At 41.8% G+C, this 17,258-nt stretch overlaps 2 protein-coding genes across 4 annotated transcripts in view; both read left to right on the top strand.

Moving 5' to 3' along the window:
- Positions 1-5,772, top strand: part of znf423 (zinc finger protein 423) — a 140,443-nt gene extending 134,671 nt beyond the window's left edge. For both annotated transcript variants that reach the window (XM_055155832.1, XM_055155833.1), the window contains exon 21: positions 4,925-5,772. In XM_055155832.1, the coding sequence (XP_055011807.1) occupies positions 4,925-4,954 (30 nt within the window). In that variant the 3' untranslated portion in view covers positions 4,955-5,772. The remainder of the gene's footprint in view (positions 1-4,924) is intronic.
- Positions 5,773-13,546: 7,774 nt separating this feature from the next.
- The window catches only part of si:ch211-212o1.2 (uncharacterized protein LOC492735 homolog), a 52,178-nt gene continuing 48,466 nt past the window's right edge, over positions 13,547-17,258 (top strand). For both annotated transcript variants that reach the window (XM_055155953.1, XM_020935048.2), the window contains exon 1: positions 13,547-13,888. In XM_055155953.1, the coding sequence (XP_055011928.1) occupies positions 13,729-13,888 (160 nt within the window). In that variant the 5' untranslated portion in view covers positions 13,547-13,728. The remainder of the gene's footprint in view (positions 13,889-17,258) is intronic.

Below are 17,258 nucleotides of genomic sequence, written 5' to 3' on the forward strand. Positions count from 1 at the left end.
AGCCAAGGCATCCGGATCCTGGGTCACTTGTGACATCATATCACTGTCCCACAATGTAAGTGTGTGCAGAATTCACCAGCAAACACCCAAGAGAAATGGAATTGAATTAGTTTTGGGTTTAGTTTAACTTCTTTTTATAAATAAAGTCTAGTATTATCTAACAGTAAAAAGGGTTTAGGACCTCATTGTTCACCCGCTAACATGCAGGTTGTTGGTATAACTCCAGTATGAAATGACCGCTGCATGCAGTTATAGCAAGACGCTTCACCACCTTGCTTTTGTGCGGATGTATTGAGTGAGTGATCAGTGATGGTCGGAGGGCCCACTGGCACAGACAGTGGTTTGCATCTGTCAGTCTGCCCCAGGTCAGCTGAGCTGTGGCCACAGAAGTACCTGAGCAATGAGTGTTGAATAACGACTCAATTGTAACACTTTCAGAGGCTTGTCATGTTTGTTTAATAACAATATGTACGTACAATGTACGTATATTGTTATTATTATATCACTCTATAAAGTCTATACATTTATGGAAAGACATAAATGTTAAATGTGAAGCAGGTGTTCCTTTGCCCTTCACACTTAAGGCCTGAATCAGATTTGTTCTTATCTCTCTCTCCTGGTGCCTTCACCCTCTCTCTGTCCCAGGAGACTCTGTGTATTTCATTGGACTGTTGTGTATTGGATTCTTGCATTTTTCTTGGCATTTGGCGTGTGTATGCATATGCCGTGAGCTGGGAGTTGGATGCATTCTGGTGTGTGCTTGGGAGGGGGCAGTGCGAGGCGTGGGTTATGCGACAGGGCCATATTTCCCTGGGGTCTGGGGCTCTGCAGGCTTTAGCTGCGCTCTCTCTAAGCAGTTTAGGAAAAAACAATGACAGGACCCTGTATCGACCGGTCTGCTCTCCAAGATGGCCCCTTTCAGCCCCTGCATATACAAATACACACTGTGTCATTTAAATGGACAGCAGAACGTAGCTTTGACCAGCAGTTCAGAGCCTGGTGGGGTAATGTATACAGTTGGTTAAAACGCAGACGTGTGTATGTAGGTGTCTGTCATATGGAGACATGCATTTTCATCCATATAACATAAGCTGTCATAGATAACACACTGTATAGTCTGAATGCTACAGCCATATGACCAGGAGAGAGGATGTAGATGCATATAGAAATAGCCACTGAAAAAGGCTTGACAAGTCGGGTTCCATTATTATTTTAGATGATTTTATTACGTTTAAATGATGAAGTGAAAGATTTAACCCTTTGTATCTCTCTACCCTTCACAACAAACCTGTTTATTTCATGCGTGAGCCAGGGCCATCCTCATCTGTTCCACATTAAGCTCTGATTCCTGGAAATGAACGCCTTCACTTTGCTGCAAGGCTTTTATTGTGAAACATCTGCAGCTGATTCATTAGCCACCTCTTTATTTAGTAGAGAGAGCTCTCACTGGACCAGGAATATTACATGTATTAAATGTCCACAGTCTCGTCCCCTACCCCCTCTGTCAGCCCTTAATTCTGTAGAATATATCAATTACTTCTTTGTAGAGTCGTGTCATACTGAGACACACACTTGGGATCGATCGCTCCACTGCATAATCAATAGCACGCTCCCAAAAACAATGGAAATGAAGACAAGTACGCAGGAGATGTCATTGTGTGTGTGTATGTGTGTGTGTCTCCCTGTCCTAGCGCTCCCTCTCTTTCCTCTAGGCCATATTCACTGCAGTGCCAGGAGTTCCTCAGGGGACCGTCCATGGCCTCCCTTCATTGCTCCTCCCCTCTCTCTCTCTCTGTCCACAAATCAATACAGCAGCAGTAGGACCCTATGAACCAAAGGCAAAAGCGCACATACTCTTTTCCTGTGTTAGTTCCAGGTCTTTTGTTATAGCAGGAAGTGCGAGTTTCCCTCCATTGGCATTTCTAAACGCTGACATGTGACCCCAACACCAAAGATCACACAGGAGCACGAGGGAGTAATGACGAGGGCCAGACCTGTGCGAGTGGACATGTATGAGCGCGAGATGCTCCATTCACAACAGCGTCTAAAGAGGAGTGAGGCTGCCCTCTGCTGGTGCTCAAGTCAAGTGCAGTTTGATGTATGCAAAGATGAATGGGCATCTGAGTCATAGTGATGCTGATGCTGAGCCAATGAAAATATTTAAATATGAGTTATAATTGGACAACATACACCCACGCACACATTAATGTTGTATTTCAATGTTCTTGAAGACATTACATTGACTTACATGGTCTCCTTGGAGGACAAACTTAATTTTTGATCACTAAATACAATCTTTTATATCTTTAAAGGGCCAATATCATACACAGTTGATTCTTGTGAGCTTTAAGCCATGTTAGTATGTTGTTACCTCATCAAAAACTTACTTGGAGTTGTGTTTTGTTTCATTAATTTGTTTGAATAATTCTTTATTATTAGTCTGTCTACATCTCCAAAGCTCAAATGTTGTCAAATGGTGTCATGAAGCAGTAGTTTTCAAGTTGACAGCTAACTTCAGGTTATGTTTCAGCTAATATCCAAATGATTCTCGTGAAGATGTTTGACGTTTAAAAACACAGTAGAGCACTTCTTGTATTGTGACATGACATCACAAGGTGGAAGTGTTTTCCGTTTGAGAGAAGAACTTAGGGCCTGTTTACATGAGAATGCTTGCGGGTAAAAACGACAAAATATTTTAGAGCAAGTGCCTTTTGTTTAGACAGTGACAATGTTTTTGGGGCTTAAAAATGCAAAAATCTGAACCCACCCTCCAGAGTGGAAAAGTTGAATACGCTCTGCCATAGCTTTTCCATCTGCACGACCCAAGACGCAAAACTCTGGTCAGATCTACCCACATACACGTTTACGTCACATACATCACCACCTAGCATCACCACCTAGCCGCCTGGCATGCGTACCCAATCGAATTCCACACACTTTTGCATCACCGTCACGCTCGTCTAAACACTTAATAAAAAGTGAAGACTCAACGCCACTTTTGCGTCTTCTGTTCAGACCGTCATCATATAAACGTAGCCTCAGCCTAAATATGCAGGGTCTGTGTGTTAAACATGTGTGAATGAAACAAAACACCACTCTGAGTATCTTTGTGATGAGAATTTAACATTATAACTTAGATCACAAAATAGCGTTATATGGGTCCTTTAAAAACTCATCTTACACGTTACACTTTTAGATCACTTTTTGCTCTCTGCCAGACATGTGAGAAGCAGCAGTGGTGAAAGAATGAAGGGTTCTCTGTTATAATGGGGTCAGCACTCCCCAACGACTGCTGTCCTTCCACTCTGGAGGCTCACAGACACACAAAGACACACACACGCGCGCAAAGACACACTCACACACTTGTTCTTGTGGCCGTGTTCTCTTGTATTGGTTTAGCCCTGTTTGGTGTTGAGTCCTCTGTCTTTTCCCTGGACTCACTGGCCCTGTGAATCCAAGTGACAAACCCACACTCTCAGACCGGATCAACCCAAACATGGACCGCAAGATAAGGCCCGCAGAATGACAAATAAGTATTTATCGAGCCCAAAGCACGTATAATCCCCTCCCTGCTCTCCGTTCATCCCCCTATCCCCTCCTTTTTTATTTCACCATCCACTGTTCTTTTTTGTCCCGTTTTTCCCTCCATATTCCATACTATCTGAGAGTGAGGGTGATTAATCTGAGAAAGCTGCTTTTAGTGGTGGCAAGGGGCACAGGGGGCACTGGGAATTCTGTGGCCAAAGCTTGTCTATAGGGAAAACACATTCCCACTCTGGTATATTCCTAATCTTACACATCATCTGAAACAAACAATTCAGATTACTACTACCAAATGTGTAGACAGCATGTTTTCATGTTTTTCATGCAAATGTTCTTTGATTGTTATTTTTAAAACTCAAGTTGAAAAGTAATGAAAGCTGCAAGAAGCATTGTATGAATCCTGAATCTTCTGTACTGTAGGTCCCTGAAACATCTGAAGATTGCCTCCTCGTTGAAACCATGCAGATGTTGCGATAGCATGAGCCAGGAGTTAAGCAAACTGTATACTGAAGTCTGCCTGCTTCTTTATTCCTGCATACTAATGTTCCTTTAGTTTATACCTAGAGAGATTGCAATACCAGTCTCCCTTTGAGCTCCATACTACTGCTGTTTTGAATGTTAATTTATATAAAAAAAGGTGTTTTTGCATTGTGATTATGCATTGATGTGAAGTGCATTGATGCCTTCAGAGAGCATGAGTGTATGCGTCTCTGAGGTATGGAGACGCTGTCTGTAAAATATTAATCGCAGTATCAAAAGACACAGGGCTTTCACACGTCTGGATAAACAAAAAGGCTTCTCCACTATGAATAAATACTATGAGATGACTTCAGTCAGATGTGGAAACTTGTTGTCATTGTAGTGACATGGAGTTCAGAGCCTGATAACTTCATAGTCCATTGTCATCCCTGCTTCATCCTCTTCCTTTTCTACATTTCCAAGTGCACCTTCTGCTCTACAACACGGGCACATTTAACACGACATGGAGCTCAGTCTGCATTCATCTGTTTGGTGTCTGTGCCTCCACCTCCTCTGTTCTTCATATGAGTGTGTTGTGTGTAAAGTGTACGTGCCTCTTCTTCCTCTGTTCTTCATCAGTGTGTTGTGTGTTAAGTGTGTGTTCATTTGTGTGGTCTCTGTGCCTCCTCTTCCTCTGTTCTTCATCATTGTGTTGTGTATTAAGTATGTGTTCGTCTGTGTGGTATCTGTGCCTCCTCTTCCTCTGTTCTTCGTCAGTGTGTTGTGTGTAAAGTGCGCGGGCCTGGTGCTTCTGTGGGAGGCAGTTGTGTTTCACTTGTGTTCTGTTCTATTATTGGGTGGGGGGCGAGTGGAAAGCCCATTATTGCTCTCCTCATGTGTTCTCCCTGTCTGTCTCCTGCAGAACCACACGCTGAGTCAGCACGCGCAGTGAGACCGGGGCCTGGCAGGATCTCTCGGCTCAGCCCAGGGCCCCCGACCCGCGGCCGGCAGGGGACCCCCATCTCCACATCACAGCCAATCAAAGTGTCATTTGCTACTCACATGTAAAACTGTAACGATCGCACCACTGGGTGCGGCTATTAGGAGCAGCGGGGAAAGGAATATTAATGGGATATGCTATTAAATAAAGAAAAAGCAAAAGTGGGTGAGCAAACCAGTGCAAGCCAGATGAAAGAGAGAGAAAGGAGTTAAAAAGGTATTGTACGTGCAGTATTTTTTATTGTCCCACCACCTCGCCCCCTACCATCACCCTCTCTCCCCTCCCAGGTTATCTGTTTTATTTTGTTATCAAATGTAAAATGAAAAAAGCAAGAGAAGTCTTTTTTTGAGAATTGGTTTTATATTGTAGAGGCTTCACTTTCCGTCTCTCTGTTGCTTCTTGTATTCAGCCTCATAGACTTTCTTTTCTCCAGTTTATCTTTTGTTTAAATTGATACCATTCATTTCTTTGTAAGTAGGTACTTGTGCTGTGTTGTGATCGTTTGCCACTTGTATTCTTCAGTTCTTTTTCCCTGAAACTCCTTTTTATGATTACTATATATATTTTTCCTTTTTGTAATTACTATGAAAAAAGAAATCAAAATAAAGAGCAGAAAATCATACAGATGTTTCATTTTTGGATTGGGTTTTCCAGTCTCTATGGGGCCTATACGGATTATTGTAAAAATGAGTATCTTCAGTTTTCAGTGCGTCTGGTCAATGACTGCTTTTTAAATGTGAATTAACCAGATTGCAATAATCTAGTACAGACGAAAGATAAAACAAATAAATACTTGACAAAACAACAGCTTTGGTGTGCAGTGCATTTATTTGAAACATTAAAATACTCCTCTGTTGATGGCCCTTTTATTTTGACACTTTATTTAGAGGGAACTACAGTTCAGTTGGTAGTTTGTCTACTGATCCGAAGGTTGGTGGTTCGAATCCTACTCTCTACATAGTCATCACTGGGAGAGCGATAAGATCTACTGACCTACAAGTTGGCAGTGCAATTCCAGCTCCCACAGATAAATGCTGTTGTTGTGTCCTTGGTCAAGACACTTGTGTCTGCGTACACTGGTGTGTGTGTGGGTGAGTGGTTCCTTGATGTACCGCACTTAGAATGCCTTGAGGGTGGAAAAGCACTACATATAAATGTGACCATTTACCATTTATATTATGGCTTTCTCAGGTACTGCTGTCATAACAGTAGGCCATATGGGCCATGTTCTCTAAATAAGGTTCTTAACATGGCATTTAACATACATTAAAGGTCTATACTACACTACAGTAAGTACAAGTTTATCTATGAAGCTTTTTTGAGAAATAACCATATATATATATATATAAATATAAATATAAATATAAATATATATATATATATATATATATATATATATATATATATATATATATATATATATATATATATATATATATATATATATATATATATATATATATAATTAGTGCTGTCATGCGATTAAAAAAAATTGAGAGATTAATTAATTATGATCTGTAATTAATTAATCTAATTAATCTAATTTTAATCTCACCTAAAAATTGCTGAGAAAAGCCTTCAATTTGAGGTATTTTCATTTAAATTCATTATTACATTATTGTGGCAGATCAAAAGACTGATATAGATTAAAAAAAGTGACTTTATAAAGTCATTTATTGTTTAACAAATCTCTCCAAATTGTCTGTTGAGCCCAAGTCTCCATGAATAAGAAACTGTTTGCTGTAAAGTAGCAAAGACGAGGAAATCTGAACATAATAACTTTTGTCTACTTAAAGACAATAAAAAGTCCAGTCTTTCCTTAACCATATTAAAAATATTATTGATAGAGAAATGCTTTATATATGAGATCACTGGTTTTAGTCCTTGTTTTAGTCCTGGTTTAGACCTGCTTTAGTCCTAGTTTAGTCCTGGAATGGATTAATCCTGTTTTAGTCCTGGTGTTAGTTCTGGTTTAGTCCTGGTTTAGTCCTGGTTTTAGTTCTGGTTTTAGTTCTGGTTTAGTCCTGGTTTATTCCTGGTTTAGACCTGGTTTTAGTTCTGGTTTTAGTTCTGGTTTAGTTCTGGTTTAGTCCTGGTTTAGTCCTGGTTTAGTCCTGGTTTAGACCTGGTTTTAGACCTGGTTTAGTTCTGGTTTTAGTTCTGGTTCAGTCCTGGTTTAGTCCTGGACTGGTTTAGTCCTGGTTTAGTCCTGGACTGGATTAGTCCTGGTTTTAGTCTTGGTGTTAGTTCTGGTTTAGAGGGCGCACAGGAGGAAGCGCGGTTTACGCAGTGTACGCTAGAAAACACGATCCACACGCGGCTCACGGGAGCACGTCGGTGTCCGCGCAGTAACTACGGAAGGAAACGTGGTCCGCGCGTTCTCAGGTTAATGACGATGATGAAGGTGTGTGTTGTGTGTGTTTGTGTGTGTCCCCTCATGTGGCAGGTCACTATAGGACAGTAGTGCAGACATCATGAGCCTATGTAGGTTGTTTTCACCAGTGACATTTAAGTTGTAGGCGATTTTATATTTGTTATTTTCTTTTATATTTCACGTCGGGAGAATAATTTCCAAGACACGAATGTGTTTTTACCTGTGCACTGCTGACTCTGTTCTACTGGCTCTTTGACTTCATCCATTGTGCGACTGACGCCGCCAACGTTAACATGACGTTTACATCGCTCTTACTGCGCGCGTTTTGTGTGGGTTTCCAGCAATGAGTGGAATTACCGAAATAAAAAAAATTATAAATGTGTTTTTTTGTGTGTGTGTGTGTGTTGTTGTCCCAACAACACATAAAAACTGGTTTTATAATAAAGCAACTCGCATACAGAAACAGTAAAGTTAGAGATTAAAAATGAGATTAACGCGATTAAAAAACATAACGCGCTAAATATGACTGTAATTAATTAATCGCAATTAACGCGATAATTTGACACCCCTATATATAATATACTTTAAACAGTCTATGGAAATAACAAGGTCCACATCCAATTTTGATGTGTGTCTCTGAAGTGCTGCAGGCTTCTGAAGCCAAGCATGTTAGTGTTTCTAACTGAAAAGTCAGGGTCAGGTCAGCCTGATTTGGTTTAAGGTCATCTGAGGAGAATATTAGCTCAAAAAACAAAACAAAACAATACAAAACAAAACAAACAAAAAAAATTATTATGAGCTGGTCTATTTTACATTAAAACCAAGACAAGACAATTTGATTCATCAATAGTGGTGCTATAATAAGTGGGTGTGAGCCAGCAGATCCAGTCTGATGTGACAAGACCATTTTGAAACACAAATACATCCATATAAATTTGTCCTCTTTATAACTTGGCTGGTTCTCAAGATGACTATCCAATCAGAAAGCAGAATAAGATTCACATGAGTTTGGGGCTACCTTAAATCCTGCTGGTTTAAACCGAAAATGACTCTCTGATCTGAATGGTCACTACTTCCAGTGGAGAGCAACCTGCAGTTACTTCCAGAGAAGAGGGTGAAAATTCTTTCAACTTAAACCTGAGTGATACTGTGTCTTTTCTAAAACTTGGTACAGACCAAAATGCTAAGCCAGCGCAGCGAGTGATAAAAGACAATGCTAATATCATTATATCACCCACAATAAAGCTAACAAACAGATTTTCACCACTGTCACAGACTGATGTTAACGTACAAACAGATAATGTACTGTCATCACAAAACAAGAACAATAAAGTTGGCAAAAGAGTGCAGGCATACCGGGAATCTGTGCCAAACGTCAAGGTCAGAGATACGTTGCTGCTAGGAGACGGGGCTATCAGTGGTGTGAGTCACAGAAGAATCCTAACATGCTGCTACCCGACGTACACTGTTTCTGAGATAACAAAACTCCTGCCAAAAGTTTTGTCAACACACCAAGGGGTTAAACAGCTGATTGTGCATGTGGGTGCAGTGGACATCAGAATGGAACAGAGTGAAGTCTTGAAAAGGGATTTCACTAAATTATTCGAGGAGCTTAATAAAGTGGAGGTTAAGACATTTATCAGTGGACCTCTTCCCAACATAGACCTAAGGAACAGGAACAAATTTACCCGACTGTTTCAGCTGAACACGTGGCTGCTGAACGTGTGTGCGGCCAGAGGATTGCACTACATTGAGAACTTTGATCTTTTTTGGAAACGGAAGGACCTGTTTGAGGGAAATGGCCCACACCTAAGCAGAGGTGGAGTGAGAATGTTGACGGAAAACCTCCTCCACGCTCTGAGGCACCGGCCTGGACAGGGTCCTGTGCATCCAGTGAGAGAAAAGAGAAATGGGAGAAGCATCCCTGCTGCACATAACAGAGAACCAGCCAACACGTCAGCACCATTGACAGCACCACCACTGCATAACATAATCAACTATGTTGAACTCTCCCCCATACAAAACTGTGCCTGTTTCACCACCAGAGACTCTCTCAGCTCTCCCCTCTAATTTTTCACCCAAACCTCCCCCTACTCCACCTCCTCGGGCCTTACCTGGTCCCTCACCCAAACCTCCCCGTATTCCACCTCCTCAGCCCTCCTCACCTGGTCACTCACCCAAACTCTCCCCTGCTCGCCCTCCCCCACCTTTCCCCAGAGCTGTTATCACCAAGAGCTAGGACGCACAGGGCCTCTGCTGTCCCAGGACATACAGTCATGATAAAGGTAATATCAGGCTGGGGCCCTGCGATGGAGCTATATCTCCAGTTACAACACATAGACAGATTAAAAGAAGGACAGTTAGACTGTCTAATCAGAGAAATTTAGTTCACATTCCCTGTAAGAAGATAACATCCAGTCCTACTGAAACTAATCAGAAACTTGCTGTGCTCAATGTCAGATCTTTATGTAACAAATCATTTCTAATTCATGATTTTATTTCTTCTTTTAATCTTGACTTTATGTTTTTAACTGAAACATGGCTTGACAAAAACACAGGTCGTGCAGTGCTAGTGGAATCAACCCCTCCCAACTTCAAATTTGAATCTGAAACACGAGCAAATAAAAAGGGTGGAGGAGTGTGTGCATTTTTTAGAGATCATTTGGTTACACACAGGTTGTCATTTGGGGTGTTTTCATCATTTGAGTATGTTTCCTTCAAAATGGAGCTAAAACAATCACCGTCCATACTCTACATAGTCATATACAAACCTCCTCAGCACTGTCAAAGTTTTATTGATGATTTTACTGAGATGCTTTCAGTTGTTTGCACAGACTTTGATGGTTTAGTCATTACAGGTGATTTTAATGTACATGTGGATAATGTGTGTGACAAAAATGCCAAAGAGCTTAGTGTTGTCCTTGAAACTTTTGGTCTGACTCAGCATGTCAGTGAGCCCACTCACAACAGAGGGCACACTCTGGACCTGCTCATTACAAAGGGTGTAAATATTTCAAATGTCAATGTGGTTGATGTTGCTCTGTCTGATCATTTCTGTGTCTTCTTTGACCTGTCTGTTATTCCCAAACCAATGGCTGCTCCTACAGTTGTTCGAAGAAGACACATAAATGATAACACAGGTGCACTGTTCATGGAAATGATACATTTTGAAATTGCCTCATGTTCTAATGTTGATGATGTGTTGAACTCTGTGACTTTGAGTGTTTTGAATGTTCTGGATGCCATCGCCCCGATAAAGGTTAAAATGGTTAAAGAAAGGCAAAAAGCTCCATGGAGGAATGATGACTCAGTCAAAGCACAGAAAAGGGAGTGCCGGAAGGCTGAGCGGAAATGGCGCAAGTCAAACCTCCAGGTTCATTATGAGATTTACAGAGGAACAATGCATATGTACAACTACACTTTGAATAAAACAAGAGAGAAGTATTTTTCGGACATTATTGGTAATTGCAGTAACAACTCTCGTGTCCTGTTTGCAACAGTGAACAGATTAACAAACCCTCCAGCTCCACTGCCACTAGAACTAATTTCCACATCTAAATGTAATGAGTTTGCAGTTTTCTTTAATGACAAAGTTCAGGGCATCAAAAATGCCATCAATTCCACAACACAAATAACAAGCATGCAGCCACAGAGACACTTAGAGCTGAATCACTTTGCACCTGTAACTGACAAAACTGTTTTAGAGATCGTTACCAGTCTGAGTTCATCTACCTGCTGCCTGGACATGTTACCCACTAGATTTCTAAAGTCCGTCCTCAACAGTTTACTTTCACCACTCACTCACATAGTGAACATGTCACTTCAATCTGGAACATTCCCAAACGCGTTGAAAACTGCGGTCATTAAGCTAAAGACTAACTAAAGAAGAGCAGTCTTGATGCCACAGTACTGAACAATTTCTGACCCATCTCAAATCTGCCGTTTTTTGGCAAAGTCCTTGAAAAAGCTGTTTACCAACAGCTTACGAACTTTCTCCAAATGAACAACTCCTTTAATGTTTTCCAGTCAGGTTTTAGAGCCCACCACAGCAGCACTGAGACTGCTCTTATCAAGGTGACAAATGACATCCGCCTGAACACTGATGCAGGCAAAGTCTCAGTCTTGATCCTGTTAGATCTGAGTGCTGCTTTTGACACTGTCGATCATGGGATCCTCTTACAGAGACTAGAGGACTGGGTGGGCATCTCTGGTACTGTACTAAACTGGTTCAAGTCCTATCTAGAAGACAGGAAGTATTTTGTTGAAATTGGAAACTGTGTCTCAGATCACATGGCCCTGACCTGTGGGGTGCCTCAGGGGTCAATCCTGGGCCCCCTGTTGTTCAATCTCTACATGCTGCCATTAGGCCAGTTAATAAGCAGCAATAACGTGTCGTACCACAATTATGCAGATGACACTCAGATCTACGTCTCTCTGGCAGCAGGAGACTATGGACCAGTGGAGTCACTTGGTCACTGCATCCAACAGATCAGTGTGTGGATGCAAAACAACTTTCTCCAGCTAAACTCTGACAAGACTGAAGTCATAGTGTTTGGTCCACAGAAACAAAGGGACAGTGTCAGCAGTCACCTCCAGTCTCTCGCTCTAAAACCTTCAAATCAGGCAAGAAATCTAGGGGTAATAATGGACTCAGACTTGAACTTTAACAGCCACATCAAATCAATAACATCTGCAGCCTTTTACCATCTAAAAAACATAGCAAAAATCAAAGGTTTACTGTCTAAAGCAGACTTGGAGAAACTTATCCATGCGTTTGTGTCCAGTAGGTTAGACTACTGTAATGGTCTGTTCACTGGTCTCTCAAAACGAGCTGTGAGACGCTGCAGAACATCCAGAACATCCAGAACATCCAGAACGCTGCAGCTCGGGTCCTTACTCGAACTAGGAAGTACGAGCACATAAGTCCTGTGCTCAGGTCTCTGCACTGGCTTCCTGTGCCTCAGAGAATAGACTTTAAAACAGCTCTGCTTGTGTACAAGTCTCTCCATGGCCAAGCACCAAAGTACATCTGTGACATGTTAGTGTCATATGAACCTTCTCGCACTCTGAGGACCTCAGGGACCGGCCTCCTGCTGGTGCCCAGAGTCAGGACTAAACAAGGGGAGTCAGCGTTTCAGGTTCATGCAGCTAAAACCTGGAACAGTCTTCCTGAACATGTGAAACAGACTCTTCTGTGACGCTGTTTAAATCCAGGCTCAAAACATTTCTGTTTAACTGTGCATATAACTGAAAGGTTTTCATTCCGCACTCTTCTCTCCAATTTATGTCTCTCTTTTTTAATTTTAATCTTCATTATTATTTATTTTAATGTATTTCTTATTCTGTAAAGCACTTTGAATTACTTTGTGTACAAATTGTGCAATACAAATAAACTTGCCTTGCCTACTTAAACCCCAGCATCTACAGCTAAGTGCACCAGTGCTAGTGCAGCCTCTGCAGCTCACATGAAGCACTGCCTGTCTACATACTAAGAATGAGAAAGCTTGCATGTGTTGCTGCAGGTTAAGGCCCTGGCAATCCAGGTTCAGCTTTAATACCCATTTAATGTCTATCTTTTTTTTCAGACAGGAGCTTAGCAGGAGGAGCAGAGAAGTGTTTAGAGGGTGAGTGCCAGGAGGAGCAAGGAGGCCTATGAGTGTCTAACAATATCTACAGTACAAGATCAGCAGTGCCAGTGTGTGTTTATTTTATTGATTTAACCCCAAACAATACGATGAACCAATCCAAAAGGGTCATGTTTCAAGTTTATTTGTAGGTGATGTGTTGATGTAGCCTGATGTTATAGGCTACTGATAATGCATCTATTAAAAGTGTTTAAAATTACACGCATGCTCTTGTGCAATCTTTATATGACATTAATTTTATTTTATTTAAGAAGGCTGTGGATATAGTTTCATTCTTCTCCCTCAAGGTCATTCAAACCATCCTAATGATGAATGTTTCTTTCTTAAGCTGTGTTTTATCATCCAAACCCGCAGACTGAACAAATTGACAACTCAACCCATAGTCTGTGTGATTCAACCTTAAGTTTGACTTCTCTGGTCAAATACGTAAGACAGCTCCATGATAATTGTGTAATAGCGGGTGCAGCAGGTGCAGTGTTGCTTTAACCAGTAAATAGGTCTGTGTGTCAGCAGCGCTTTGCATGGATTTCCGGGTGCATCCTAGCTAGCATCATCTGCTCCTCGGTCCTTCTCTGTCCGCTGATCACACGTCCTCCACAGGCCAGGACAAGCACCGAGCCCTGCATTTCAGCACCGGCTCCATGTATAATTGATGTCTACCAGCTAAAGCCAAAGCGGGCGCAGCAGGGCGGCCAGCGGAACGAGTCATGGCGGCGTCGCTTCTCTCCGAGACCGACATCAGGCACCGGTCTATGGCGGAGGAGGATCCGAACGGCAACGAGCATGGGGCGGCTGCACGCAGCGCGGCACCTCGATGGGGTCCTCAGCACGCCGGGGCCCGACAGCTAGCGACGCTGTACTCGCCTGGTAAGCGCCGTGTTAACAACCGTGTCAAAGAGCGTGTGTTTAGTCAGTGCGGAGGAGGCGCAGTGTGCGGGGCTCCAGTGTGCGGGGCTCCAGTGTGCGGGGCTCCAGTGTGCGGGGCTCCAGTGTGCGGGGCTCCAGTGTGCGGGGCTCCAGTGTGCGGGGCTCCAGTGTGCGGGGCTCCAGTGTGCGGGGCTCCAGTGCGACATGAGGGATGCTCAAAGGTGAAGGATGGCGCTAGCATCATGCTGCTGCCCACAGCTCATTATGTTCACTACACAGGCTACAGTTTTACTACCCAGGTTAGGGAGCAACATTGTCCTTTGCATAGAGTATGATCATTACACATCAAGGCAGAAAGTAGCAGAAAGTCAGCTGTGCTAGACTATTACTGCGATATTTCACAGTGTGTTGAGGAGGGCAGGTTACAGGCTGGCCTTAGGCTGTTGATGTAAGTTGTATAATTGTTATGTCAAAGCCTGCCTCTCTTTTAGACTGTTTAGGCTGTTCTCTTTAAGCCTTCTGGGATATTTTAGACTGTTTATTTACGTTCCAGTTCCATCAGTTCTGTAAGTCAGTCCCTATATTAGTTCCACATACCACAGTAACATTCAGTATTTGACCTTGTTTGACCAAGGATAAGTTAACAAGTATCCATTATGTTCAAATGTCAGCCTTCAGTTGTTCTATTTGATACAGAATATCTAAACAAGTATGGAGTAAAGTTTGAAGATCTCCCTCCTGTGTTGTACATCTTAGTTTAAAAAATAAAACAGCTTAAAAAGCTACAACTACTACTACTACTACTACTACTACTACTACTACTACTACTACTACAAAAATACATTACAGTGTGGACCAAATAAGGCCAAGGCCAAGGCCTTGCACTGCCCTGGACCTTTATTGGAGACTTGTTCAGTTTCTTTTTGGTTATCCATCTTTTAAAGGTTTGATGAGTCACTGGAGACAGACGTAAACTGGACTTTTGGTCTAAACCTGTCTGTTTGGCCAGTTGTGTGTGGACTGTGCATCCTCACCATCTGCCCTCCTTTGCACTTCACTGAACATCTTAATTGCCTCTGGACACACATGTTGTGACTTTTTATGTACAAAAATAGGGAAGATGGTCCAAATAAGTTATAATTTCACTTTGTTGTTGTCTTTACCTGTATGACAACATCTCTGAAGTGTCTGGCAGTGTGACTGCTAACAAACCCTCTGGTGTTTATTTTTAGACTAAGAGAAGGTGTCACCTTCACCATTAATGTAATTGGGATGTTGTTTTTATTCAGTGCCATCACATTAGAGGGAAGCTCTGCTTCTATCTGTGTTTAATCTTCTGTTCAACACTCTTGTTTCAGCACGCATATTCACACACACATGCACACACATGCACACACGCTCACACACACGCACACACACTAACACACACACACGCACACACTAACACACACATGTTTTAGACTTTGTTTGCCTTTTAAAAAGTTGTGAATGAAAGTCCATGAGAGGAACTGGTTGAAGTTCAAATTTGTAATTAGACTGACCAGCCTGACCCTGTTCTGTTCTCACATAACACCACTAGATGGTTTCTGTGTTAATGCTGTCTGATAATGTACCTGGTCTGCTCTGACAAGAAGACCAAAGAGACCAAGAAATAAACAAATAAACAAGTATCTAAATCACAAGCGTAAAGTGTCTGAGAGCCGCACAGACAGACAGCCTAAGCTCTGTCACTAAGTGTTAGATTGCTGCTGTTATGTTGAGTGATGGATAAGAGGATCACATGTATTTGGGTCTTTATCCTGTGTCTCTGAGAGTCTACAGGGCTCAGTTGAACAGCCTCCCTCTGCACCTCTGACAAATCTGATACTGGAAACTGCTGATTTTTTGTTTATTTATATATACAGTAATTTGTGCTTTTTGTATTTGTCATTGATGTTTTGCCTTTTACCAACAAACATAATACAAAAAAGGTCAAAGCATTTGTGGCATGATAGAAAATTATCAAATTAAAGAGGACGTAGGTCAGATTAACTCATGAACTTTAAACTGTCTCATATTAGTAGCAAACAGAGGAAATAAATACATTTTTAAAAAGCTTTCAAATTTTATATTTACTCTTGTGTTGCCTCATCATTAGCTTACTCAAAGTTGTATTAATTGATTCATGCATGTTTTGAGTGATCCTGTATTTTCCTGCAATAAGGCTTGAGGGGTCTGAAAATATCAGTTTTCACCTACCCACTATCCCCGCCTATAGCACTATAATAACATGTGATTACTGAAAATAAAATCATACTCCTGTCTTGTTCCTACGTGATGTTTAGCAAAAGAAAAATTGAATTCTGTCAACTTGAGAGATGTTTAGTAATTATGCTAATATGACTCCGGCACAGTTCACACTTAGGGCCCGATGTTGCCCTCAATCTTAGCACTAGTGCAAGCATAGGGCATGGGACTTTAAACAAGAGGTGGCTGAATATCAGGTGGAGTGGAGCAGACTGAGGGCGTGGTATGTGTGGGTTTTTTCGGAAGGTTCCATGCGTGTCCTAAAAAGAAGCACGAGAGATGGAGAATCCGAGAGAACAGGCCACTTTATTTCGTCATTTTCCATTGAGAGGATTCAAGTTGATTACCATGTACAACTGTCACCCCGGAACGACACCTCAATGACCAACTCAAAATCAGGGGTAGCTTTATACTACATCTTGACAAAACATTAACTTGTTGATTTAGCATATACAGCAAGAAAATGAACAATACTGCTGACCCAGTACACCTTATCATGGGTGGGAACATGCCACGGGGTCCACATATGTCAGTTTTGCTGCTTCGTGGCACTCAAAGTCCAGAAAAACATATTCTTTATGGCAAGAAAAACATGTTATGTAGACCTATGGATATCACACGTGTTTTTCCACCCTGTTGTCATTCTAAAGTCCATAATGTTAGGTGAATTTAGCATGGCCCACCACATAATTTCCCACATATGCCATAATCGTAAAAATAAGTATTAAATTAGTCCATAGAAAAATGTGTAACATGCTCAATGTTTCTTTTATTTGGAAATATACTGGGATGATAAATGCTACATAACATAACATGTTTGTTTTCCCTGCGGGATGTTCGTGTGCTGTCCAGATGCCCTCCTGCAGCAGAGCACAGCCCCTCGCCCACTTCCTGTATCGGCTCAGCACTGCTCTATAGTTGGGTTTGATCTGGATCTGTATAAAAGCTGCTCATTCACATGAGGCCATTTAAAGCGATGTCCTAAAGTGTGTTTTCTTACCCTGTCTGCAGTTCTAATGCTGCCATGTCTGATTTCCTCACATCCTTGTGTCCTTCCTGTCATCATATCTATTTAATTTTGTGA

This window comes from Boleophthalmus pectinirostris, unplaced genomic scaffold (genome assembly GCF_026225935.1).
Source record: "Boleophthalmus pectinirostris isolate CB_2022bp ecotype Guang Dong unplaced genomic scaffold, ASM2622593v1 HiC_scaffold_2, whole genome shotgun sequence".
In the NCBI taxonomy this organism is placed as follows: domain Eukaryota; kingdom Metazoa; phylum Chordata; class Actinopteri; order Gobiiformes; family Gobiidae; genus Boleophthalmus; species Boleophthalmus pectinirostris.